This window comes from Ruditapes philippinarum, unplaced genomic scaffold (genome assembly GCF_026571515.1).
Source record: "Ruditapes philippinarum isolate M1 unplaced genomic scaffold, ASM2657151v2 ctg1911_1_1_1_1, whole genome shotgun sequence".
NCBI lineage: Eukaryota > Metazoa > Mollusca > Bivalvia > Venerida > Veneridae > Ruditapes > Ruditapes philippinarum.
This window is the reverse complement of record NW_026851516.1, coordinates 140,039-167,546: the sequence shown is the minus strand read 5'-3', so window position 1 is coordinate 167,546 and position 27,508 is coordinate 140,039. Positions and strand designations below refer to the sequence as shown.

At 31.8% G+C, this 27,508-nt stretch overlaps 1 protein-coding gene across 1 annotated transcript; it reads right to left on the bottom strand.

The window, feature by feature from the left end:
• Positions 1–1,102: 1,102 nt before the first annotated feature.
• Positions 1,103–27,092, bottom strand: LOC132750750 (aminomethyltransferase, mitochondrial-like). Its single transcript, XM_060741144.1, has 9 exons — positions 26,974–27,092; positions 24,188–24,271; positions 23,412–23,606; positions 22,830–23,012; positions 22,433–22,511; positions 21,502–21,647; positions 20,344–20,530; positions 17,813–17,929; positions 1,103–1,689 (listed from the first exon to the last, which is right to left on the bottom strand). The coding sequence occupies exons 2-9, from the start codon at positions 24,266–24,268 to the stop codon at positions 1,469–1,471; spliced, it is 1,209 nt and encodes a 402-aa protein (XP_060597127.1). The 5' UTR covers positions 24,269–24,271; positions 26,974–27,092; the 3' UTR covers positions 1,103–1,468.
• Between the last annotated feature and the right edge of the window lie 416 nt (positions 27,093–27,508).

Genomic DNA, 27,508 nt, shown 5'->3' with positions numbered 1-27,508 from the left:
AGATTTTAAGTTTTTGCTATACACATATAAAGAAAATCAATGACCCCCGGGGCGGGGCCAATTTTGACCCCAGGGCTTTTATTTGAACAAACTTTGTAGACACTCACTAAAAGATGTTTCATGCTTAATATCTTAACTCTAGCTATTTGGGTTTTTTCAAAGAAGATTTTTTAAGTTTTTGCTATACACAAAAATTATAAGGAAAATCAATGACCCCCAGGGTGGTGCCAATTTTGACCCCAGGGCTTTTATTTGAACAAACTTGGAAGACACCTATTTGAACATGTTTGATGCTAAATATCTTAGCCATAGCTCTTTGAGTTCTTTAAAAGAAGATTTTTTAAGTTTTTACTATATGCATATAGGGAAAATCAATGACCCCCCGGGGCAGGGCCAATTTTGACCCCAGGGCTTTTATTTGAACAAACTTGGTAGACACTTATTAGAACATGTTTCATGATAAATATCTTAGCTCTAGCTCTTTTGGTTCTTTAAAAGAAGATTTTTTAAGTTTTTACTATATGCACATAGAGAAAATCAATGACCCCCTGGGGCGGAGCCAATTTTGACCCCAGGGCTTTTATTTGAACAAACTTGGTAGACACTGACTAGAAGATGTTTCATGCCAAATATCTAAGCTCTAGCTCTTATGGTTTTTTAAAAGAAGATATTTAAAGTTTTTTCTTTCGGTTGCCATGGCAACCAGAGTTCTGCATGGAATTAAATTCTTTGAACAATTTTTAAAGGTGACCACCAAAGGAACATTCCTGTGAAGTTTGGATGAAATTGGCCTAGCGGTTTATGAGAAGATGTCGTTTAAAGTAAAAGTTTACGGACGACGGATGACGGACGGACGGATGACGGACGCCGGACGAAAAGCGATCACAAAAGCTCACCCTGTCACTTTGTGACAGGTGAGCTAAAAAAAATATATTTCTAATTTTTTAAATCTTAATATTGATAATATAATGCCCAAGTATCCAATATTCAATCACACTGATTACCACTTTTACATTTCTTCACTATGAATAGATCTTTCCAATGCTGTCCCACAGAATGGGTCACACAGGAAACATATGTTATAACATTTTATACAATATAACTGACAAAATAGGTAAATATAATACTGGTAAATACTTACTTTATACTGAACTGCACCAACCAAATAATTTGCAAATACCCTATCCCTCTTGAATAAATTAACAAATGTTTCATTCCACCCATTCAACCTATAATCTGGCATAAAATCACTTTTACCCCATCCACCAAGAATAGGCATCAAATAACATGCTTTAACTGTAATGTCTTACCCCCATTATTGTTCCTTGAAAAGACTCGTTATTTATATACTCCTTTAACCCCCCTCCCCAAACCAAATGTTTATGGAAATCACACAGTTCATAACAGTTTACGCATAATATCAATATTTTACTATTTACAATTATTAATTAAAAATATTCTAAAGAGATTATTTTCCAAAAAAATAATTTGTTGGTACAAAAGGCATTTTAGTAACTGTTGCATCCACCATCTTTTTGCGAACTAGGAATTTCACTTTAGTTCCTGGTTTGAAGAAGGCAGGTTCCACGTAACCCATAGCAACGTTCTTTTTTAAAGTAGGTGAAGGACATCCACTGGTGACCTTGCCGATGACCTTTTCTCCTGATTCATCATAGATTTCTGTGCCTCCTATAAAACAAAAATGTGATATTAGTGATAAGTCTATTTGGTAAAGATAATTTTATAACTACTTCACACCATTCAGTTACTATAGACCATTAAAACAATCAAGGTAATAATTAAGCAATAGGTTTAACTAACGGCATGATGATTCTAACAAATGCTACCAGTACAGACCAGGATCAGCTTGCACATCTTTTTAAGATACTTAAAAAACGCCACATTTTCCGCAAACCTTTCAATGATTGAAAAGAACAAAATAACCTCAAAATAAAGGCTACTTGTTTGTAAAATTTACTTTAGGTTTTCATCAATATAAAGGTTTAACAGTGAAGTGAAGGTCACGGATAAGCCCTTGCCACCAGAATAGAGCCAGAACATCTGTGTATTATGACAAGCCTCTATACTATTAGCGGACCAACTTCATATAATAACATCTTAATATCCTCAAAAATGTTAAAGTGAATTGGTGTATAATAGAATCTTGTAATACTTTAAAATTATGTTGACAGTATTTACTATCAGACATAACATTAAAAACCATGGAAGAATCATATATAAATGTTGTTGGGACATGCAAGATACATGATCCAATACACAATATATTCATATATAGCAAATAATGAATTGTTATAGAACATAATATTATTATTCATCATATTAAAATGTTCATACAAGAACACTTAGAAATTGTATGAACTATAATTTTGTTCATCAATATTTTATAAGAATATCCAAATGTTACATTTTTATTGTTTCTATCAATTATTGAAATACTAATGGACAATGTGCTAATTGTAGACCAATCCACTTTAATGGACTGAACATTGAACTTCAAACCTGTAACACGGACACGTAAGTATTAATTTAATCTTATCATAACTGGCTTATGAAAATACACTCTGTTGTAACATAACATCTGTTACATTGATGAAATGAAGTAAAAATTAAAGAGGTAATTAGTGCAGTATCAGTGTATACTACACACTAATTACCATAATCAAAACAATATAAAAATCTTAATTCCATTAATGTTTTCAGCAAGTAACTGTTTTAATTATTCTAATTACCTTTACGGACAGGTGTTCCTTACAGGGAATCAATTCAGTGCTAATAACATGAGAATGTGTTACCTACACTTAATTATTCATTATTTCAAATAAAACTCATCATTAAACAGTCTTATCCCTTGCCTCACTGAATTATAGCTTAAATAGACTTGGCCTTCTGCCAATCTGGACAAAACCATTTATCATTTTTAGGGAAAATTTCAAAATATGTAATGACTGAACTGAGCAGACCATGATAGATGGCATTGATGTGCTGGTTGATCTTGGTTTGCACTGATCACATAGGTAAAACCTGTTGCTACCTGAGCAAGCTGAGGAATTATTTTCATAACATTATAAATCATTACATACAATATTAACCATCCCTAACTTTGACCATATTGCTTATAACATGATTGTACATGTTGTTGAGAATCGAACAGCTGTTCAAGTATAGCCCCCATGTACTTCCTATAAAAGATTTTTGCCACCACATAAATTAAATATAAAATCTGGAAAAGATTTCCGAAATATTATGTTTGTTTGTTTGTTTGTTTCATTTTACCCCTTTTTCCAACAGTATTTCAGTCATATAGGCGGGTAGTTTCCTAACCATCGTTCCTGGAGAGTTACACCAGTACAAGACTACATTCCTCCGTGCTTAACTACCAAAGCATCTCCCGCGGATCAAACCCACACCAGAGAGGTAACTGGATTAGAAGTCATTGACTCTAACCCCTCGACCACGGAGGCGGTCCATTAAGTTATTGACTAAATACACTGGCTGTTTCATAAATAAATTCCTATTCAAGGGCAGTAACTTAAGAAGTCTATTTAAATGGTATCAATACATTGTTAGCTTAGTGCAATAACGGGTTAACTCCTTATAAAATTTAAATAAGAGTTAACTTAATATAATACGGTACTAAGGTGACAATATATACGGTTATCTTTCTAAAATTCTGAATTTAGCCATGCAACCAGTGCAGACTATGCTCAGCCCTCTTTGCTATCTGTTCATGGTCTGCACAGTGTTTGCTATTCAGTCAGTACATAATATCCCTAAAAATGATGAATAGTTAACTCCATACTGAAAGATGGATTCAGACAAGTCTGTTTTAGTTATTTAGAGAGTGAATTTAAAGAAGCTTGATATACAGACATTCACTATTTACTTGCCAAAATAAAACTGACACTGCTTGTATAGTGGGTTCAGATATGTGAGATGACAAGTTCAACTGGTTTATTTATCAAGATTAAATTTTACTGAAAAGTTATACTGAACTTCACCTTTCTTTATTTTTTAACAATACTATTATACAGAGCATAATATTATGTTCATATTGAATTAAAATTTGCAAATCTTTTGTTTTTCTATATTATCTAAGAAATCAAATTTTATCATTTCTTTAGAATATCTAAACTGCGATACACATTTCTGATATAATCTTATAGTATAGACAGACCAGCTTGACCAGAGATTATTTACTGTGGCTTACCATCAAATTGAACATTGAATAAGAAATGTTCTTGTTTTCTATATTATCTAACAAACAAAATGCCAACATTTCAATGCTTGTTGCTATTACAAAAACACCAGTGCAACTCTTATGCAGAAAAAAATCAGTAGCTTATAACTCAGTAAAAAAAATTTAACTGATAAAATATTTCTAAAATTGGGACAAACCAAGGTCGTAGAGAATTTTTTTATCTTGTCGATGATAATATATTAATAGATAATAAAGTGAACAATGTCAGCCTTAAATCTTGTAATTTTGAGCCTTCTGGTTGCAAATTAATTTCTAACAATGTGACCAGTGCAACATCGGCGGCACATCTGTGCCATCTGTTCATGGTCTATATAGCTACACTGTTTCGCTATTAAGTGACAGTATAATTATATTTTTCTTAAAATTGATGAATGGATTTGTCCAAATTGAAAAATCACCTTATTATGGTATTAAGCCAATAGTTATTTTAAAATTATCCCTAAACTTGATGAATGGATTTGTCCAGATTCCAAGATGGACAAGTCCATTTAAGATATTTAGTGTGCAAAGAGATAATTAATGAGAGATCAATGGATACTATTCTCTTTCCATTAGCAGATAAAAAACACTTGCTTACATCACATAAATTATTTACATCTTCCAATATTAATGCTATTAGTATGATGGAAATCCCTTTTTAGCCGACATATACAAGATATTAAGGTGAACTGATGTATGGGATGGTATTACAATAGGTCATATAATCTGTGGATTTTCTTTCCTTCACTGAAAAAAACTTCTTAAACTGAACAAAAAAAGATTTCTTACTTTATAAGAAATAAGGAGTAGTAGTAGGGGATTTATAATTAAAATCAGTATTTTTTTTTACTTTATTCACAATAAACATTGATGGAAAATAAATTTTGCCTCACTAAAAAAAGGATATTGTAAAATTTGGATTATATACTTCATGTTAACCAATTCTTATTAATAATACTTTGGATATTGAATTATTTTCTGTAATGACAAAAAAAGGATTACTGTTATAAACTAAAGTTTTCATTGCATAAACTTAAAATGGCTAATTTCTCCTTATATATCTGAATGCAAAAAATATATTTTTTTTAAAAATCGTTATAATTTTCTGCCTTTAATGATAAAAGTATAGTTCATTTAGAATATTTTAAAATCTTTTTATTAAATGTTAACATGCAAAAGCTATATTTGTAAATGGTTAACATATTTAAAATAGATTGCGATTATAAATTTAAATCATCTCTTGTTATTGACAGCAGTGTATAGTAGTAATTTAACACAGTTAAAGTGTGCCAAACTGCTTCCATTTCATGTATTATAATTTCATTGTTACAATATTTTTACTAATAATTTAAAGGTAACATGTTGAATACACTATTTAATTTTTTAAACCTTTTATTACAAAGATAAGCAAACAATAACAGTTAAGTAAAGACCTTATCGTGGACTTTACCTAGATTGCAGACAAGGACTTAAAAAGTCTTGAGATAATATCTCACTTATCTTCGGTCATAACTCAGTGATAAGGAGTAAAAATTTTAACTTTTCATGAAAATGAGGAATTTATTTCGAAAAGGAAAAAGAGTTTTATTTGGATATCTTATAATAATTCTAGCAGTCTTTGCAGTTATAGAAACTCTTCTGGGAAATTTCTACAGAATAAGTATTAAAAGTTTGTCTTTTATTTTTATTTTCAAAATTTCAAATATTATATTTATAATGTACAGATTTAGCATTTTTATCCTTTCACTTTTTTTTTTTCTGCATGATTTATACATATATTTTGATTATAGAATATGAATTGATATAATTTATTTCAATACAATTTTTTTAATTATATCAAACAAAATTTTTCTTTGTTTGCTAAAATTTAAATATTTATACATGTATTCTTATTTTGTTTCATGTTTTATTTTCTAAATTATCTTTCTAATTTATTACCCTCATTATACCACTATCAATTTTCACAGCCACAAAGCAATTGTCACCTAACATAAGACATTCACTTATTATCACTTAAATTTCTTTTCCTCAATTTTCAGATTTTTTTTCACAGTTGCATAGACTTGTTTCAACATTTTTTTTATCTAAATGATTTAAGTGCTTGGGAAATAAATTGTCAAAATAATTATATACTGACGTACTTGAGTGTTAACCCTTTAGCAGCTTATATGCTATTTTTTGTAATTTCTTTCCTTTTATCACACAGCCGATTTTGCGACTCCTTAAATATGGTATTGCACGGCCGTGCATATATTTTGACGTGACGTCATTAGCGTTATACAAACATATTGTAAAGAAGCGCTAAATGTTAGCGTTATACTATAGGCGCGTCAATAAAAAATGACTCTTATTTCACTTAAAACGGTCTTATTTTGGGTATGTGATAAATAGAATATTAAATTCGTGTAAGTTCATTACTGAATTTATTGCACTCGTTGAATAAAATAATATTATGCTCGCCAGAGGCTCGCATAATATAATTTTATTCAACTCGTGCAATAAATTCAATATTGAACTTACACTCATTCAATATCCTCTATAAATTGATTTGAGGCTAAACATTTTTCTATCAGTTATTGTAGTTTCAAAATATAAAATACAAATATACACCGGTAGGTTTTATATCGTTTATATAAATACAATGTAATGTGAAAAAAAAGCATCTATCTTAAAAATAATTAAGTACAGATTTTCAAAAGTGCATTCTATGTAATACCCTGAGCATTTTTAACACCATATTATAATACAATTACAGCTGAGGCAGCTAGTGGAAGGGTTAAATAATTGTAAGGTTCCTCTATTTGCAATGAATCTTAAAGCTACTTTCCCACACACAGTTGTTTGAAAAGCTTTTAAAATGAAGAGTCTAGGAAAGAAAGATTTACACTCCTGATTCATACACATTTAATTTACATAATTATGGAACTTTATGATATACACATGATTTGGTCCTAAAAACTGGCAGCAACAAATTAGTGCAGACAAAGATCAAAAGGCACTTACCATGCCATCTGATCATGGTCTGCACTGTTTGCTATTCAGTCAATAATTATGTATTTTGAAAATTTTCTGAAACGTGATGAATAATTTTGTCCACATCGAAAGATGGACTTTCCAACACAACTCCTTTTAAGATATTCAGGGTAGTAAGGAATTTGCACATTTATAATACTTTTTTTTTATTTTGTTTTATCGCACACAACACAGTTTGATATTTGGCATAGAAACAGAAAAGATGAATTTGACTAACCTCAGGTGCTACAAACTTAAATCAACACCAGGGGTAAAAATCACTTTACATGCTGGAGCTAAGAGATAATAGGCTCCAGTTGCATCTTATAACCATAGAAATAAAAATGGTGGCTGCAATTCTGATTTCTCAACCCCTACAGGCAACCCCTCTGCCACTGTAAAGGGCCGCTTAATTGTTTCATAAATAACTGTGTGTGGGTCAGTAGCTTTAAGGCACCTGAGTAAATGATCTAAAAACTGTTTTTCTTCTCATAAAAGCAGAAATTTCTACATACTTATATAACATATAAATAATTTATATTTCAGTCCACTCTCATTACCGGAGTCATATTTAACACAACCATTGATAAGAATCAAGTCTAGAATATATCCAACTACAACACAGCAACCAATTATAGCTGCATCAAGAAATAAAATCTTCAAAATACCAACCAAACCAAAATCACACGGCACAATAAAATATCCGACAAAACCTACCCACAAGACATTGTCTAACAAGATACAGTCTAACGCATCTACTTTCAGAGGAGCGACTTGGAACACGAAGGATTTTCATAGAAAGACTATCCACAAAAACTGCACTGTGCTAACTGACGCGTCTAATATAAAAACTCCGTTCAAGTTTTATATATATGATTTACCGGCAAAATTCAATTACGACATTCAAAGGCAATTTACTGACAATAAAAAGTTCTCATTTTGTTACAATTTAGATTACTGTGGAATGGGAGAAGAATTGAATCATTTAAGTGATAATGACAAAACTCCAATTGATGAATCGACTGGAGAAAAACATGGACAGAGAAGTGTAAGAAACACTCATCAGTTTGCGTTGGAAACTGTGATTCATTACAAATTAATGCACAGTCCTTATCGTACTAAGGATCCAAATAAAGCCGACATGTTTTATATACCGGCTTACACCGGACTGAAGTGCCTCATCTTTGATCATGAATCCCACGCTTTTATAAATGAGCTATTCGAATATTTAGAAGCAAATGAATCCAAGTATTTCAATAGCAGTTTACGTAAACCTCACTTTTCAACTATTTCAAAAATACAAAGAGAGCAAGCCTCTGAGTACTGTCCATTGTTACGCCATCCGAAAACAAAAGATATTACATATTTTGCAATAGAGAAAGAGTCAAATCCAAACTGGTACAGAAGCAAACGAATTTACGGAAGATCAATAATCGTAGCACCGTATCCGTCTTATGTACATTTTCTTAATCATGATAAAGATAAAACGTTTCTGGAATTTCAAACGGGACTTAGAAAACTAAACGAAAGTAAGTTTAAACTTAAGGTTCCACAATTATCTGAGAGAAAAGTAGTTCTATTTTTAGCAGCTGGTACTCGGCGGAGTAATTTTTTCAGGGCTCAAATTCTAGACCAATTTTTAGTGCAGACTGATAAAGGGCCTGAGGAATTTTACAAAAATGATACAGATATTTCACAAATAAAAACAGAACAGATCATGCTTAAAACTACTGAATGTTCCGTAAAACATCGAACAACAACTATTCCGTGGATGGAGAAGTCGGTATTCTGTTTACAGCCACCAGGCGATTCACCGACACGAAAATCTATCTACGACTCAATACTCAGTGGATGTATCCCCGTTTTATTCACAGACAAATATGAAACAGAATTCCCTTTTCAACACTATTTAGATTATGAAAGTTTTACATACACCATAGATGAAAAATTAATAAGCCGCTATAATAAATCAGTGATTGACATTGTGAAAGGAATTTCTGAAGAGAAAACTAAATATCTGCATGACAATCTCTTGCGTGTTTCAAAATGGTTTCAGTACAGTGTTCCAAATGATGATGTTTTATTGGAAGATGATGCAGTAACTCTTTTACTTGATGAATTAGCAAGTCGTTATAATATAACTAATACTATATAATTAAAACTTTCATGTTGCAAAATATATTTGATATCAGTTGCTTTTTTCCAAAAATTTCAATAAATAATGTAATTTTTAATACTTAAAGGCACAATATGCCTCAGAAATCAATAACATTTCAATTTTTTAGAAAGGTAAACATGACTGTGTTAATAATGTTTTAATAATCAATTTAGAGCAACTGGAGAAAGTTGCCCAAAAGGTGCAGTAACATGTCTTAAAAGTAGAAAAATGTAAACTTAAATGTTAAAAGTAGAAAAATGTAAACATTTAAGTTAAGTACATGTATTTTGACTGCTATACAAAATACTAAGTCAATATGACGATACCGATTGCAAAAAAAAGCAAAAGATTCATGTATCTGACCAATATGTAACTTTTTGGAAACTGTAAAAAATAAAAAAAATATTTTTTTTTTTTTTGAAAATTTAAATGTTCACTGCGGCTTAATTGGGCCTTTAAAAAAATCATATTTTTAAAGACAAGATGAAATATGTTATGACTATATATCTAATATGAGAAAAGATATAACGTAAAATTAATTTCTTTTATTTTTTTTCCAAGGAACCATTCTTTTTTTTATTGCTACCTCTAAGACCTGCTGTAAAGAATCACCTAACTTTCCATCAATGTGACTTTAACTGCCGTGATCCGAGGTGAAAATTACCACAACCACCATCACCTAGTTGATGTTAGAATTGCAATACTACATACATTGTATTTTTTTTAATATAGTGGAAACAGAAAAAAAAAACAAATCTGAGCCGTGCCATGACAAAACCAACATAATGGGTTTGCGATCAGCATGAATCCAGACCAGCCTGCGCATCCGTGCAGTCTGATCAGGATCCATGCTGTTCGCTTACCAACTCTATTACAAGTAGAGAAACTGATAGCGAACAGCATGGATCCTGATCAGACTGCCCATCCGCACAGTCTTGTCTGGATCCATGCTGGTCGCAAACCCATTATGTTGGTTTTGTCATGGCACGGCTCATCTCTTAAACTCAATTTTGGTTGGCAAGTTTTCATTTACTAAGAAATGACAATTATAACTTGTGTGTTCAAACCCAAATAGCAATTTGATAACATAATGTTGTGAAGCTATTGTACCAACTGATTCGAAAAATTAATACTGATAAATTATATGAAAATCAGATACATTTTCAGTCCATTTTCTGCAAATTACCCTGTACTTGTGACTTGACATGAGAAAAAGTTTGTGGTTATACTTATGTTTCACAGCCCTCTCATGCCAAGTGGGGTACCTGAGATGAGTGAAGTAAAGTTGGAAAATCACCAGTTAATGTTAACAGATTTGATGTGTCTAAAACACCAAATAAACAAATCAACCTGATATCCACTATCAAGCAAGCTTAAATAAAGTAATAACTAGCAAAATAACTGAAGTATTAATTCTGTTTGTTGGAGGAGAAAAGTAAAGAATCAGAAATGCACTCATTATACATGAAACAACAAAAGTCTGTAAAGATACTGCTGTGCTGATTTACTTGTTTATATTATCATACATGACCAATTTATTCTCTTATCTAGAATTTGTTATAAAAATTTGTAGTAAAAAGTCATGGATTTAATGACAATTGAATTTGCAAATGAAAAAACAATTTTTTTGTCTCCCCTTATTTACAACAAGCCAGATTACTTGGTCAAATAATTGTTATAATATATGATATAGTGGTATGAATTCATGAATGTGCCTAGGTTATCCTTAAGAAATTGTTGGTTTCATCTAAAATTGCCCTAGTATCTACATGTTCACTGCTAAATGAGCCCTGTCATGACAAAACCAACATAGTGCGTTTGCGATGGATGTCCGCTATCAGTTTCTCTACTTGTAATAGGGTTTGTAAGCGAACAGCATAGATCCTGATCAGACTGCGCGGAAGCGCAGGCTGGTCTGGATCCATGCTGGTCGCAAACGCACTATGTTGGTTTTGGCATGGCGCGGCTCAAATCTTTTGACTGTTTTGTGAAACACCAACATTTCTTATGGTTGGCCTAATAGTGCATTAATTTCAATTCAATTACAATAGAGGAACTGATTTAATGAAGGTTTCAAATAAAATTTTATGTGCTCTTCAAAGGTAACACAGGAGTGAATGTTAGATGGTAATTTACTGCACCTTAAGGATTGTTAATATTTGATTTAACGTAATATAAAATGTGATTTACCATTGTTTAATAGCCTGATTAGCCATGTGTCAGTTTAGTATGTAAATGAGGAAATGATTAAATTTTTAACATATAACTTTCAGTTGCTTTGTTTGAACAGAAAATAATGTTGTGAAAAAACTGTTTGGTCATATTTATGTCTGCACTCTAAGATATTATCTGATTGTTTCAACAACTTAAGCAAAAGTAAGGTTGACATAATGTTTAAAGCTGCATGCCTCCAGATGAGCCAAAATATGTCAAGAAAATCAAACTTGAAACAAAAATTGTACTAATGTTTTAAGAAAAGTACAAATATTCACAATTCAAGAAATGATTTACATGTTTATATGCAATTGATAACTGATTTTGCAGAATTAATTTACCACATTTCTATAGCATGACTTACACAGTAAGGACTATTAGTAAGGCATATTCTGGCCTATTTTTGATAATTTTCATTATTTTAAGGTGCTGATTGCAATTTGTGTAAATTATTTCCTTTTTTTTACTTGACAATATTTTACTTTTATATTCAATGGCCTTTTCTCAAAGTAGCTGTAAAAGGCCTGAGAACAATTTTAAATCTAAAAAAAAACTAACTTGCACACAATAGGAAAGTCAGCTGTTTTAGAATATGCCATACTCTGCACAGAATAATTATACTTTATGCAAAAACAATCAATGAAGAAGAAATTTGATGATATGGATCATGAATGTCTGTGAAATAGTAAAACTAATTTTTTAAGTCAGATTATTTGAATATTTGTTTAAATCATCTGGACATCTGAGCAGCTTTAAAGCTGCATGCCTCTGGATGAGCCAAAATATAGGTAAAAAAATCAAACTTGAGAAAAATGGGTTAAGATTTAAAAAAAATAAATAAAATGTTTCGAGAAAAATTTAATAATTTTCAAACTACATGCCTATAATGACCGATTTTCCATTTATTTTTCACCATATTTCTACTGCGTTACTAATGCAGTACGGCCATTTTTGCATGTTTCGACCTTTTTTAAAAAAATATACATGGGCTGTAAGTGTGGTAAGCATTGTGTAAGTTGTTTTCTTTGTTGACTTCACAATATTTTACTTTTAAATTCAGTTTCCAAATTTTCATGAAAATAAACAGGAATCTGGAGGTGTGTGACATTAAAGGTACAAGCTACCTTTTTAAACCTTAGCCTGTCCAGGCAGCTACTGACTATACTCATGAAACCAGTGCAGACAATATGACATTATGGTTCATGGACTGGTTGCTATTCAGTCAGTACATATTTCACTTGCCCCTCTCCGCCGTGGGTTTGGATTCCCAACAGAAAATTTGGATTCTTTCAAGTGAGGGAGCTATCCAGCTAGCTTACAGAATATTGGTGGTTCTGCTTAGGTACCTGTTTGGGCACCTGAGCCAGTGAGGTCTTCTTTCCCCAGTAAAGCTTAGAAGTCGCTATTATTGACCTATACTGTGTTGGTGTGATGTAAAATCCAACCAAATAAAAAAAAGAGAAATTTTTCTCCTAAAAATTATGAATGGTGTTGTCCAAATGTGGACAAGGTGGACAAGTAAATTTAAGATACTCAGCACTGTGATATAAGGGATAATTATCTAGGACTACATCTCTTGTAGAATTACCAGATCTTACTTGTAACATGTATCATATAAAGGTGAGTTAGTGTCATTTACCTATAAGTCTAATGAATTATGTAAAAACTAATTAATGATGAGGATATAAGATAGAATGTATTTTATTGATTACACTATTGGGAAAAAGAAATTTAAGGCCAATGAAATTACATGTTTTGCCAAAGGCCAAAAAGAAAAATTTAATGGTGTGTTTATGATTTTCTGGTATCCCTGTTTCTCGTATTCTCGGGGTTTCTCGTATTCTCGTGGAATCATTAAAACGGATGGAAGCGACGCTCGCGACTTCCGTCGATATCCGAAAACATGTCTATTTAGCAGAGCATTTTCATCTCCATTAAAAAATAAAAGAAATGCAACAAAAACAGATAAAAAAACCAAAATAACCGTGGAAATAATAGTAAAATCCAGAGAATAAACATTAAATTTATCAATTTCCCCCCAAAAATCATCAATTTTCTAGTTTTTTCCATGTTGCAGAAACCTGTAGCGGGTCTCTGACGCAAGACGCTTCAAATGACGGTCTCACACTACTATTTATACAATACAGCTCAAAATATTTGTTCCACGAATAGATAGTATAAAAAAAGATATGAACTCCAATTAAAAACCAATAATGAAACATTGTTTGTCCTAAACACATTTCATTTTCGACAACTGCAATGGAAAACAGTAGTATTCATTGTTTAATGTTCATATAACTAATAAGTAACTAATAAATAAACGTAAACTTAATATATATTAGAGAGATAATGTAAATAACAACACTAAATGGAGTTCAAACTATTTTTGGAACAATCAAAATCATTTGGTACCAAAGAGGCGTCAATATGATCCTTAAAGTTTGATATGGCCTGCCAAGCTGTTATTAAAACACAATACAATTACAGATTTAGGCCATTTAACACTTAATTAGGTGTTGCACTAATGATTTGAACTGGTATGTAGAATAAAATCATCACATAGCGACCAGCCTTAACAACCAATCAAATTCCACGAGAATACGAGAAAGCACCTGCTTCACATAGAGGGTGAAGGTCAGTATATACAAACAGAAATATCTTTAGTTTTGCTTACAGTTACGATCTTTTTTTCTTTGTATTTTGTTAATAAGGTATTTCTCTGTGTATCAGGCTAAAAATACTGTAACAGAATGTTTTATAAATATTATGCAACCAAGTTTAGTCCTTAACCCCCCGAGAATACGAGAAAACAGGATAGACCATGTATAAATTTTCTTCCTCTGGCCTTAACATTTTCATTGCACTGATAAGGGGGCCTTATAGTGGCGGTGTGGCCGAGTGGTTAACGCGTCGGACTAGTAATCTAAGGATTGCTGACCGCGTGGGTTCAAACCCTGTCAGGGGCAAGCCGTTGTTTCCTTGAGCAAGAAACTTTACATTCATTGCTTAGTACTGGTTGGTTCCAGGAACGGATTCGAGAGTGTTTCAATAAGCTTATAGCTTCCAACACAATTGAACTAAAATAAATTTGTATAAACAATTTGTATTATTAAGACATTATTTTTTTGGCCTAATTATATGATATGAAATGATACAAAAAGCAAGTTGGCCTACATCCTGGAAGTGCAATCCAATATCATATGGCACAGATCATGGTCTGCACTTGTTTGCATTCAATCAGTAAATATTTTGAAGCTGTCCCTAAATAAATATTAATGGATATGTCCAGATTGAAAAATTGAAAAGTTCATTAATTTTCAGATAGTTAGCATGTTATGGGTCAATTAACCAGTTTTACACCTTTAAAAAAATACAATTATTTCTTAAAAGTTAAGGTATATAAACATTAAACATTTCCTGGATAGAAAGACTTACTGTTATTGTTTCACCATTTACGCTATACAAATAACATTAATCTTCCTTTTTTATTTCTTTCGGAAACACCCAAATCAATAATTACCAACAATTAAAGAGAGTGAATGGCCATAAAACAGTTAGATACTGATAAATAATGAATATTCTGCTTTGAAGAGTGTGATTTAATTAAAATAAATGGTAAGATTGTGTTTTTTGCCACAATAAATGTTCTTTGTTACTTAACATTCAAGTTCTCAAAGACTTTCTTATTAAAGTAAATGAGCTCCTTGAAAATTGAGTAATTATAGTAACTGTTAATTAAGGCTTTAAATAATGAAAGATATAAATTAAGAAAATGTTATTTGAAAGTAATTTAACATGGAAACAGTCGTCCTCCACACCAACTATCTTTTGCATCAATTTCGACTGACACTTTCTTCATAGTTTGCATTGATATACTTCGCTGTCGAGTTCAGACCCCAGTCATGTCACTAGTCATGTCCTTAAAGGGTTAAGTGGTGATATTTTACCTCAATGCAATTTCCACAGAGTATTAGCCAAAGATATTAATTTTGAGTCAAAAGCACTGTTACAGCGGTCGATGAAAATCTAAATTAACAGTAACCTTGGACAATATGAAGCCCTTTTCAGGAATATCCCTTTTCAGGGCTATTGGTGCCAAGCAAAATGCCTCATGCCTTTCAGGCCGTCACTTAGTGCTTAGGGGCTTACACATCCTAGCACCCTTAATCTTTGACGTCTATGTGTACTTTGTAGGGACACTCCCCTTGGCTTCAGTCAGGACATTGGCAGTTGGTCGACAGGTACAAGTTCTTGCCTGTGCCTTCTAACAATGGCATGCACATACCAAGGGGAACAGAAAAGTCAAAATTGAAAAGTTTATGTACTTTAAAATGGCAATTATTGCTTAACTGTATTTGCATTTTAATCAATGTATACATTCCATAGATTGTTAATTTTGTACTGAATTTAACATTAATTTGTAATAAAAGAAATAAGAGAAGCTGACAGTTAAATGAGGAAAAGGAAATGATATCAGTATTAATTAAGTAATAAAGCTTTATTAGTTGGAAATATATAGCAAACTTGTTACTTTAATTACTCTTACCACGCTAAATATCTTGAATAGACTTGTCCGTCTTTCTGTCTAGACAAAACCATTCATCATTTTTAGGGAAAGTTTCAAAATGTGTACTGACTGACTAGAGAACAGCGCAGATCATCACCAGTTAGCACACATGTGCATAGGCAGGGCAGATCCAGAATTAAGCCTAAACAGTAGATTATTATAGTCTGTTTGCAGGGTTTGAACCTACAACTTTTAAGCTAAGATACCTTAACCACAAAGTTTTATCTTCTACAATTGCTCGGCCATTATATACCAAAAATTTGTTGCATACCAGACAGGATTATCCACCGATTACACCAGTGCTAGAAAAACCTGTCTTACACCCCAACTGTAAGACAGGTTGCTTGCTTTAAATAGGTCTTTTATGAATGAATTGCGTTCTTAGGATGATGTCAGTTTGCTATTATGAATAAAGTTATAAATTCATACACTACTGTAAGAAAAATGTGCAACATGAAAATATCAGTTTTCATAAATTTTTTTATGAAATATGATTAATATTTAATATGCAAGAAAAATAATCAATCACCGGATGTCATTACCAACAGGAATATCTAGCTCTTAGGTAACTGACAGTTACTCTTCAGCAAGATATTCCAGTCTGTACCGGCAGCAGGTGTAAGATTGTTATAATCAATGATACTTCCTACAAACCTTTCACCTAGTTACATTCACACTGTTTTCAAACAAGAGCTGTCGGTAGGACAGCAATCCTCGACTATTCTTAGTGCTTGATAGTAAAAGAGCCTTGATAATGTAAAATTGAAAGCTGAAAAAGGGGCATAATTCTGTATAAATATTTGAGGTGTTACAAAAACTTTAATGTAAATTCTAAAAGGAAAAAGAGGCATAATTCAGTCAAAATGCTTGATACAGTTACCTCCTCCTGTCTACAGGTTGGGGTCATGATGGTGAACAAGTGTGCAAAGTTTTAAAGATATATATATTGTCAATGGACTTTGAAAATATTTGAGGTATTACAAAAACTTTAACAAAAGTGGTTACGCCGACGCCGATGCTTGGGTGACTACAATAGCTCTACTTATTCTAATCATTGAATAGTCAAACTAAAATTAATACTGGTTACATATTATGTAAGTTGGAAGATAGATATATAAAACAAAACAAAAAAATTAGAAGCAAGGTCTAAACTTATACCAAAACTATACAGATAATTATGAAAACTGTTTTCTTTCACCATATATCAGAAGCTTCATACCTCTTTCAAGTCAGATGACCACACCCATATCAAATGGCAAATATGCTTATTTCTCCCAATTAAAAAAAAAATCTGAAGGGAACTGGAATTCCCGCCTTCAAAACTGACAAATTTGCTCGAGTTCATTCCAGTATGGTATCAGGCAGATGTTTCCACACATTTCATTGTCAAATTTTAATTTTTTTATTCATTGAATGGTCTTTGCATAGTTTGGAATAAATGATTTTGCAAAATTCAAAACACTATGCCAAAAGAGCATGAGAAGGTTTCAAAATGTACCAAATATATAACTTCCCAATCAAGCAAAATTTTACTTTTTCCCAAAATAATTAGGAAAAGGCCAGAGCTAAGATTTAGGACAAACAATCATAATAAATAAATTACCTCTAGCAGGAGGCCCTGAGGAGGTAAAGCCAACTCTTCGTTGTTTTGGTTTGTCTTTGATCTGTTTAAGAATTATATCAGCACCAGGAAAACCTCCCTCCTCTTTCCTTCTCTTTCCTACAATAAAATATGTCTGGTATCTAAATATAAAAATACAAAATATTAATTTATCTATCACCAGTTTCTGTCCATGTATCTGTTAATATACCATTATTGTGATTTCTGATCATTGTGATCAGTGACTGCTAATTAATCAGCTATTTGTGACTTTGACCTTTCAAGTCAATGTGTTTTCGAAAAAAACATCACCTTATGCAAAGAAAAGTGTCACCCATCATAACCCAATGCATTTGTGAAAAACAATATCTAAGCAATGAAAATTCTCAAATTGATAATATATGCAAATTAATAATAAAGGGTATTAAATGAGTGTAGGTTAAATGAAATTATATTCTATGTGAGCCTCTGGCAATCTTAATATTAATTCATTCAACAAGTTCAATAATTTAAGGAATGAATCTACACAAATATAATATTCTATTTATAACATTACCCAAAATAAAGACTGTTTAAAGCGAAAAAGAATCACTTTTTATTGATGTCCCTAAAATGTAACACTAACATTTAGCATGTCTTTATGCTCAGTTTGTATAACTCAATGAGGTCACATCAAAAAAATATGTGCAATACTATGTTTAGGGAGTCGCAAAAGCGGCACGGGTATGTGATAAAGTAAATACTGTATATTATCCAATGAATTTCATAAAACCCTCCTACTGCAATAATGTATATGCTGCACTTAAACGTGTTAATGAAATGAAATAACTGTGTCTTGATCAGCAGTTAATTAAATAAATTTTTGTAAACAGACAAAGCTTGTTTATTTAAAATCAGCAAAATGCACATCATAAAGACTCAACATTACCGGTAAGTTATAGATTAAAAATGTCATAGAACAAGTAAGCAGACAAAATAAAGTTTGAGAACAAAGAAATACAACACCTGTTCACGGACAGCGCAATCCACTTTTCTCAGTGCTGGATTATAAAGTTAAATAAAAGCAACATAGAAATAGGACATAATTCATCAAACATGCTTTAAGTTAGCAGACTTACCTGCCCTTGACAGTCAACAAATTATTCAAGTTTGAAGTGAATATCTTTAACAGCTTTTAAGAAAAGGCAAATATTCTACGTAAAAAAAGGGGAAATGATGAAGCTGAACAACTCCTGTAACCACAGCAGTGATGTCATGGTCAATATGTCTAAATTTGCTTAATTGATGCAAAAGTCAAGTTTTGTCTCAAGAGACAGATATATTAACCAACAATTTAAGCCTTTTGCAAAAGGGATCTCTTATTACAAGTTTAGCAGTATTTCAAATCAATTCACTACTTTAACCTGTTACAAAGGTATGGCAGGGTTTTATTGCAAGCCAAGCATACTGTATAATGTTGCACATTCAGTCTCAATCAGTACATATAAAGCTCATCCTATTCAGCATATCTTTTAATTTTGCCTGGAAATTTCAAAAAAGAATTTGCTTTTCTTTAGTCACCAAAGAAGTTTATCTAGCACAAAATTTTAAGTTATGAGCACATTTATTTTATTATTTAATCACCATACACTAAAACAATAACAACTTAACTGAAATTAGAATGAAGTGCATTTTATTTTTCAGCAGCTAATTTTTTTCTAGCATGTTAGATTTGTTTGCTTTTCTACTTTTTAATACATTTTTTATCATATCTTAACGGTCAATCCACCTAAAAGAAATTCCCAGTGAACTTACTCATAATTTCTTCCGAAAGATCAAAAAATACTCCTACACTTTCTGAATCAGCAGTGATAAAAGTGACAAATAATCATTAGACTCAATGTATGAGATCCACAGAAAAATTACGACTTGCCCGAGAAACGAAACAGCAGCCCCTTGATCACTAATCTGTAGCCCTCTCTCTCTCTATTGAGCTTAGCAAGTTGATACTAGCATTGTAGAATTCAAACAATATTTTACAAAGCTCTCCTTGGTTTTTCCATTATGTATTAATAATGTAATTATAACTTAACTGCTTTCACACACTTAAATTGTTTTTGTTTAGTTTTATGGCACAACAACATAATTTATGTTAAATGGCGCAGAAACCATGAGGAAGATGATTTTAGCTAACCTTGGGTTTTACAATCTTAAAGCAACAACAGGTTTCCAAACCACCTCACAGTCATGTTGGAGCTAAGAGATGCATAGACTCCAGTTAATTGGAACCATTTAGTGTTTCTTATGTTCATGCAGGGATAAACGGAGGCTGCAATTTAGATGCCTCAACCCTTAAAGGCAACCCCTCAAACATAAGGTGAACACGCTTAGTTATTTACTGAAAGGTATTTTCATTAATGCATTAATTTACATACAAATTTGACTCTGCGATATATCCTGACACCTAAACTATACAAAGGCTAATTATTTGTAAATAATACCTTCTCTTATATTGTAAGAGCACAATCACAAACAATTGCAACAAAATGTTTTACCTATTGTCCAAGCCAGGGTAGCTTCAATAGGTGTTGTGTTCTCATCAATATCATTACCATAGAGACAAAGACCTGCTTCCAACCTGAGACTGTCTCGAGCACCAAGCCCTGTGAGCCTACAGTCCACATCCTTGCTGTTTAACATATGTTGAGCCAGTTCTGCGGCTCTCTCTGTAGCCACTGATATCTATATAAATGTTGAGTAATATACAGGGAATAAGATTGCAAGAATACAGTTGTTTTGAGGAGGCGTGACCTGTCATTTTGGTTACACAGAATTCGTTAGTTTGATGGTGTAGGAAGCTATGAGCTTTTAAACACACTCTCCAATCTGTTAAATCTGCAACTTTTATTCAATGGACCTTCTTGAGTGTTCATCACCCTTGCAAACCTATTTCAATTAGCAGGGATAAACTGTAGCTGCAATTCTGATGCCTAACCATTAAAGATAACACCTCAGACACAAAGAGGCTCAAAATCTGTTTAGTCCGATTAGTTTGCAGAATTTTTTTTAACAAACTTTATACTGGCATCTCTGGCAAACTCAAACAACAAACTTTAATTTACTAACAGGACAAAGGTTTAAAATTACAAAGAAATATATCAATATCACCAACCAGTTGCACTTCACTGTTTCTTTTCTCCATAACAATCAGTAAAAATAAATGAGTCAAAAACTGTCCAGTAGAAGAATAGTGCAGATTCCTAATGAAAGCTATTAGAATAAATTTATTGTTGAGAAGAGGGTCTGAGGTTATTAAGAAACTTTCTATGCTCAAACTCAGATCTCAGGAATTTAATTGGACAGATTGTACACTGACCAATGAAAATCCAGAGATTCAAGACAGACATCAAAAGAAAATCTATAACCTTGAGGCCAGGTCTATTTTGTTTTATCCATCAAACAACAAAAGAACTTTACATCAACATACAGTGTTTTTTTACCTTATATGACAGAGACCTATAAAAGGTCTCTTCCCAATTGAAATTTTCTCTAAAATCATGCAGTTTCCCAAAACTCTTAACTTACACCAGACTTTTTACTTCCTAATTTCAGCAATTTTAGTGATAATTATTCCCAAATTCAGACTAAGGAAATTAGTCCCAAATTCAGACTAAGGCCTCTTCCCAATTAAGTAAGAAAAATCACTGACTTACCTCTACCCCATCTTCCCCTGTGTAACCACATCTTGTTACTCTACAATCATCTATACCAAATACCGTGGCCGACCTGGTCGTCATGAATGGTAACTCACTAAGATCAAATTTTAAACCTGGTTGTAACACTTTTACCATACCTGGACCTGAAAATATAAATATTGCAATGAAAGCGTTTATTACATGTACATTAACCACTTGCCTTCTGGTGGCAACAGATTCTACCCATTATGACTGGCAACGATCATGTCATCTGATAATGATCTGTACTGTTTGATATTCAGTCATTAAAGATTTAAAACTTCTCCTAAAAATAATTAATTGTTTAGTCCAGGAATATAAGAAAATGCATGCTGACAGTCAGTATCAAATACTAAACTGAATTTTTAGATCACTTTTCAAATAAATTTATTTGGTTTTTAAAACTTTGTCTCCTGGATCCGTTTAAATTACTTTACTTGATTTTTAGACTGATATTCCATTTCTTTTAGATTCTAGACAGTTCTCTTTTTTAAAGGCTGATTTCCCAATCTTTTTTAGACATACTTTTCCCGCTTTTCGGACAGACTTTTTATAATTTTTAGACAGATTTTACACGTTCTTTAGACTGGAAGTTTATTTTTTTTTTTTATTTTTCACAGAGACTTTCACTGCAAAAACACTTATCCTGCTGGTTTTCTACTGACTTGTATTGGTTTGTAGAATTTCTTATTTCTGTGTTTTTAGAATTACTCTGCTTTGTTTTTTTGTTTTTTTAATTCATTTATTTTCCTATGTCTCTAGAATTACATTGTAATTTTCCCACTCATTTTTACACCAAAACAATAAATCAGACAGGTACACTCCCTAAAAATCAAGTGATTCCATGTTCAATTTTTTTAGCTGATTTTGTTGGCACTTTTGCTGGCATAAGACATTATTAAAACCATACCTTGTAGAGCTAACAATCCTTTACATATCACATCCACTTTCACATCTAGACCTTTACATCTCATATTCTCGGCTTGATTCTGAAACCAAATATGTAGATTCTATTCTAACAGCCAATTAAAGTTTTCAATGTCAATGAAGAAAACTAATATAGTAATATGCAAAGAGTAAAACATAATTATTCAGTCTATATACGAGTCATTATATTTGTAATACTTATGAACACACATGTATTTATCATTTGTTTCTGTGTAAAATACTGCTTTATTAAAAATTCTACCTCATGTAAATATCAAATAGGCATAAAACCATTAATACATTTGATCACTATAATTATTATCAATGAAAACGGCAATCAACTTGATATAAATATTTGAATAATTAAAGCTCAAACTAACCATCATCAGCGGCAAATCTTTATCCGCACATCCAGCATTTGAGACAACATATAGGTAACCCTGATCTGTGTTACTTATAATCAGATCATCTATAATACCTCCGGTGTTGTTGGTGTACAAGGACAGTGTTCCTTGGTTAGGTTTGAGACCCGCAATGTCCCCTACTACAAGGCTCTCCATATACTGTACATACAAATATGAAAATGATTAATAAAGCATCTATGAGTTTAAACTTAAAGGGAATAAAGCTATATGAAATATGAAATATTTTTTATAGAATTCATGAAAACAGTAAAATTATATTGCTCCCATAATCTAATGGTCGAATCTCCAAAAAGTTGTAACATAAGATGTCTCTGTTATTTAACACACATGAATATTGTATGTAAACAAAATAAAAACAAAATATTAGTCTGCTATTTTAAGCAGGGTTTTAGCAATGATTTTGTGCATGCAACATTCACTTTTATTGATTTGCATTACTTTACATATTTTGTTTGTAATACAAAATAAAAGTTACAAAAATTCTGTTTTAATTTCAAAGAAATTACATATCCCTATTGACACAATTACAGAAAATACCTGGATGCGATCCTTCCCGCTAACTTTAGTTTGCAGCATGTGCGAGACGTCAAATATTCCTGCCTGTGTGCGAACATTGTTGTGAGAATCTGATATCGAGTCTTTGTACTGTACTGGCATTTCCCAGCCTGCAAACGGTACCATTTTACCTCCATTCTCAACATGGAAGTCATACAAGCATGTTCGAAGCAGATTCTGTAATGTTTATAAAACATGTAAAACATAACATTTCAACAGGGACGGCAAAATCTGATTTTGATTTACTTGTCGGTTTTTATCAGAGCCATTTCTTTACTCGTCCATATGATATTAATAGAGTTAATTATTTAAAGCTTCCATTTGTCTATACAGGCTGACAACCTGGGCAATACGAAAAAAGTATATAATAATGAAGATATCACACTGATTTGTTTATGTAAAAAAGTGGAAAATGGAATCCCTAAAGAAAATCCAATATGGCAAGATTGAAAATGTTTCAGGTCCAAATTCAGCCTGTTCATGGACGGTACTGGAAATTGCAAGCTACCATCTATGCCCATTAGCACTGGCTTGAAATAATTTTACTTCATTTGTTCGGAATGTAAGTTAATCAATTCATCTGTTGTCAAATATAGCTCATAATGAGTAATCAGTTATTTTTTTATAATATGACTTTGAAAATATCAAAATATAATTCACTGTACACCACATTTCAGTACATTATATATCACTGAAAAACATATAATGATTTGTGAATTCTCACTTTATTATGAAAATAATTTAAATAAATAACTTACTGTGCTTGCAAATCTTTTGAAATGTTTCACACCATGTATATATCCATGCTTCAAAAGAGCAGCTGGGAAACCAAACATCATTTCCTGAAAGCATAGATAAAAGCAGCAATGAATTTGATGAAACAAGCAATGAATTTGATGAAACATAATCCAACTAAAACTATTCTTAAAATGTGTGCTATGGGAATAGGGCTGTCATTGATGGACAATTTTATATCGATATATCGAGAGACAAATATCTACGATATATCGACTTTAACAGTAAATACAATGAAAAACATTTAAATGTGTGTTATAAAATAGGATCATAGAGTCATGCATGCTTGTATTAGACTACAAATACTGCAAACTAACAGAAAGTTTCTTTTTTCTGATATTTTTGTCACTGACATTTGAAAACAGAGTTTAAAGTTCAAGTTAGCCGAGAAAACTGGAAAAAAAGTGACTTCTCTTATTAGGAAAAATTGAGAGGTATATATTTACTAACAGAAATAAATAATTTTAGCTTGTATAGATATTTGAAAATGTGTATCGATATTGTATTGGATGCTGAATATCCCGATATTCAATGACAGCCCTAGGCCTATTTGGGATCCAGCTTTATAGTTTGAACTGAACTGTCTATATTTCTCTTTTTTTAATATATATATAAATTTCAAAAAGCTGTATCTTGCAGCCAACTTCATATTCTGGCCAGACTGCACAGAACTTCAGACATATATGTGTAACTACATGTATATACACATGTACAGAATGCTGCCATGATGTTACATGTATTTCACACTGATATTGTTGGGTGCCATTAATTTGTACCAGTTCTAGAATCAACAACATTTCAGTTTATGTCATTAACTCTTGTAAGATGTTTCTCCAGAAAGACAACACTTAGATATTTTTAACATCCAAGTAAATTAAATGTATCTGCCAAATTTTCTGTGATTAGAAAATATTATTTGTAATCAATTCTGCTTAAATAAATAAGATTAAATAACTCAATAAAACTGAAATATTGGATCCTTGATCATTTGTGAATAAGTTATTATGTGCAACTTATTTCATATTGAACTTATTTTAAAAAATATTAATGAATTTTTAGCCCTTTGTACCAGATTGGCAAAAAAAAAAAATAAAAAAAAAAATGGAAATTTACTGTGGATTTTGTCCTGTTAAATTGTTTAACTGTTGGTGTGGATAGATGGGTTGTATTTAAAAAAAAAAAGAGAACATTTGCTTAAAAAAATATTTTACCTCAAAATAAACTTTAAAATTACAAAATCAGATAATAAATGGTAAAGGTACGATGTTTTTCAAAGTATGTATCTGTTTCGCATGGGTGTTATACACTTCGCGCAAGTAAATTATTGATTGATGTACCATTATCAGTAGTCCAATATATTAGACGTTACAGGCTTGTTATAGTTTATGTCGGTCAAGTCTGACGTCTAATAGTTATTGCTCAAAAACGCATAGCATCATAAAAAAATAAAAAAATGTCTATTGTCTTGCCTTTCAAGCTTTATTCAAAAGCAGCTTTATTCAAAAGCTTATCTTCTTTTCTTTCAATTTCATGCTCAATCATACACAAAAACTCTCAAACAATGTACTTATCAATTTAAAATAAAATATAAACATCAATCTATTTTTGTCTATCAGCCATACTGGTTAAGCAAGGTGCTTTACAGATTGATTCCAATTTTTTGAACGGAAAAATATATTCGAACACACTGACGGTGCATGGGCAATTATTTCGTTAAAAAAAAATTTTCCGTTAGATTGTTCTGACTCAGTTAAACGCTTGCATTTGAATTAGCCAATCAGATTTCCCGCACTTTATGGCCGCCATTTGTTTATCGGCTGTAAAAAGAATTGAAATACATGAGAGGATTTAATCATGATTTTTCGGATGTGACAGTTTAATTATTTTGACAAAAGGTATTTATTTTTTAGTTTTGTTCATAAATAGGTCAAAACTTATGTAAATACACGCTGTCTTCATTGTTTTTTCGTTCCGCCCGATTTTCTGGCGGAACATGCTATGGGTTTTTGAGCAATTTCGATATGACGTTGCTTTGCCCAGAAGAAAAAATATCTCAAAGCGACGTCATATTTATAGGACTACATTATCAGGTGCAGGGCTTTTTTTTCAGTTTGGGGAAGCAGCCCAGCCCTTAATTTTGGGGAAAAATTGCACGGTATATTTGCAAAAGGGGAAGAAAAAACTTGATGTAAATGAAGCAGCCCTATACCGGCCCCTGTTATAGAAGGTAAAAAGGCCCTGAGGTGCGAGACAGGAAAATTAATCATCAATGTATGGTAAACTGGCACTTTCCACTGCATGCAATTCAAGATCCGTTTGCACCTATACTGGCTTTAAATATGAAAAATATGTCTCATGTTAAAAAACAACAACAAAAAACGAGCGATCATAATTAAGTTGATTTTGTTGGGGGAATATGCTGCACTGAATCATACATGTATATGAGCCCGTGGCCTGTATTTGGCCGTAAAATAAAAGGGGAAAAAAGCACTAAACATGACTGATTCATTATGTTATTAATACCAAATAAAATACCACCAATGACATGTATCAAAATAGTACAATCAAACGTTTGTAGCCATTACAAGACATGACCTTATTTCCTTCAACCCAGTTCAACATAAACAATGTCGCGAAATTAAGTTACTTTTCAAAATAAAGCTTGTAAAGATATGTGACATTCTTTGGTATTCTCATTAAAAGCAAAACAATACTATTTTGATTCATTCGTATGTGTTTCATGTCTTACTTTCCGTGAGTAAAAGATATTCTGGAAGTAAATAACTTCAATTGAAATAGAAATTTATTTTGTGAGTAAATGCAAGCGTCTGCTCTACAAGCAAGGTCCAAAGCAACTAAAAATACTTTTACGGTCAGACAACACTAAAACCGTTTCGTGAGGGTCCATCTGCTCATTAAGCCGTAATCTAATAAAACGTACAAATAACAGAAACAAGATGTTTGAATTGATAAATAGTCATGCCAAATTTGAACAAAAATACATATACTACAAATGTATTTGAATTATAGAATGCACGAACTGTGTATGGGAAGCTATATTCCCAATTACTAGTCAATTGAATTTAGATAAAAACTGCCATTTTTTTCGAAAGTACACCATGGATTTATACTGTGTTCACGTGTAGTGTATAGAGTTTAAAACGTTACACATATACTCTATGTGTACTCAATACATGTTTATTTTACCTTTGTTGTTATTGATATTTTCATATGTCACCTGATATGTAACAATGTTGAAAAAAATAAATACAATCTTATTTGAT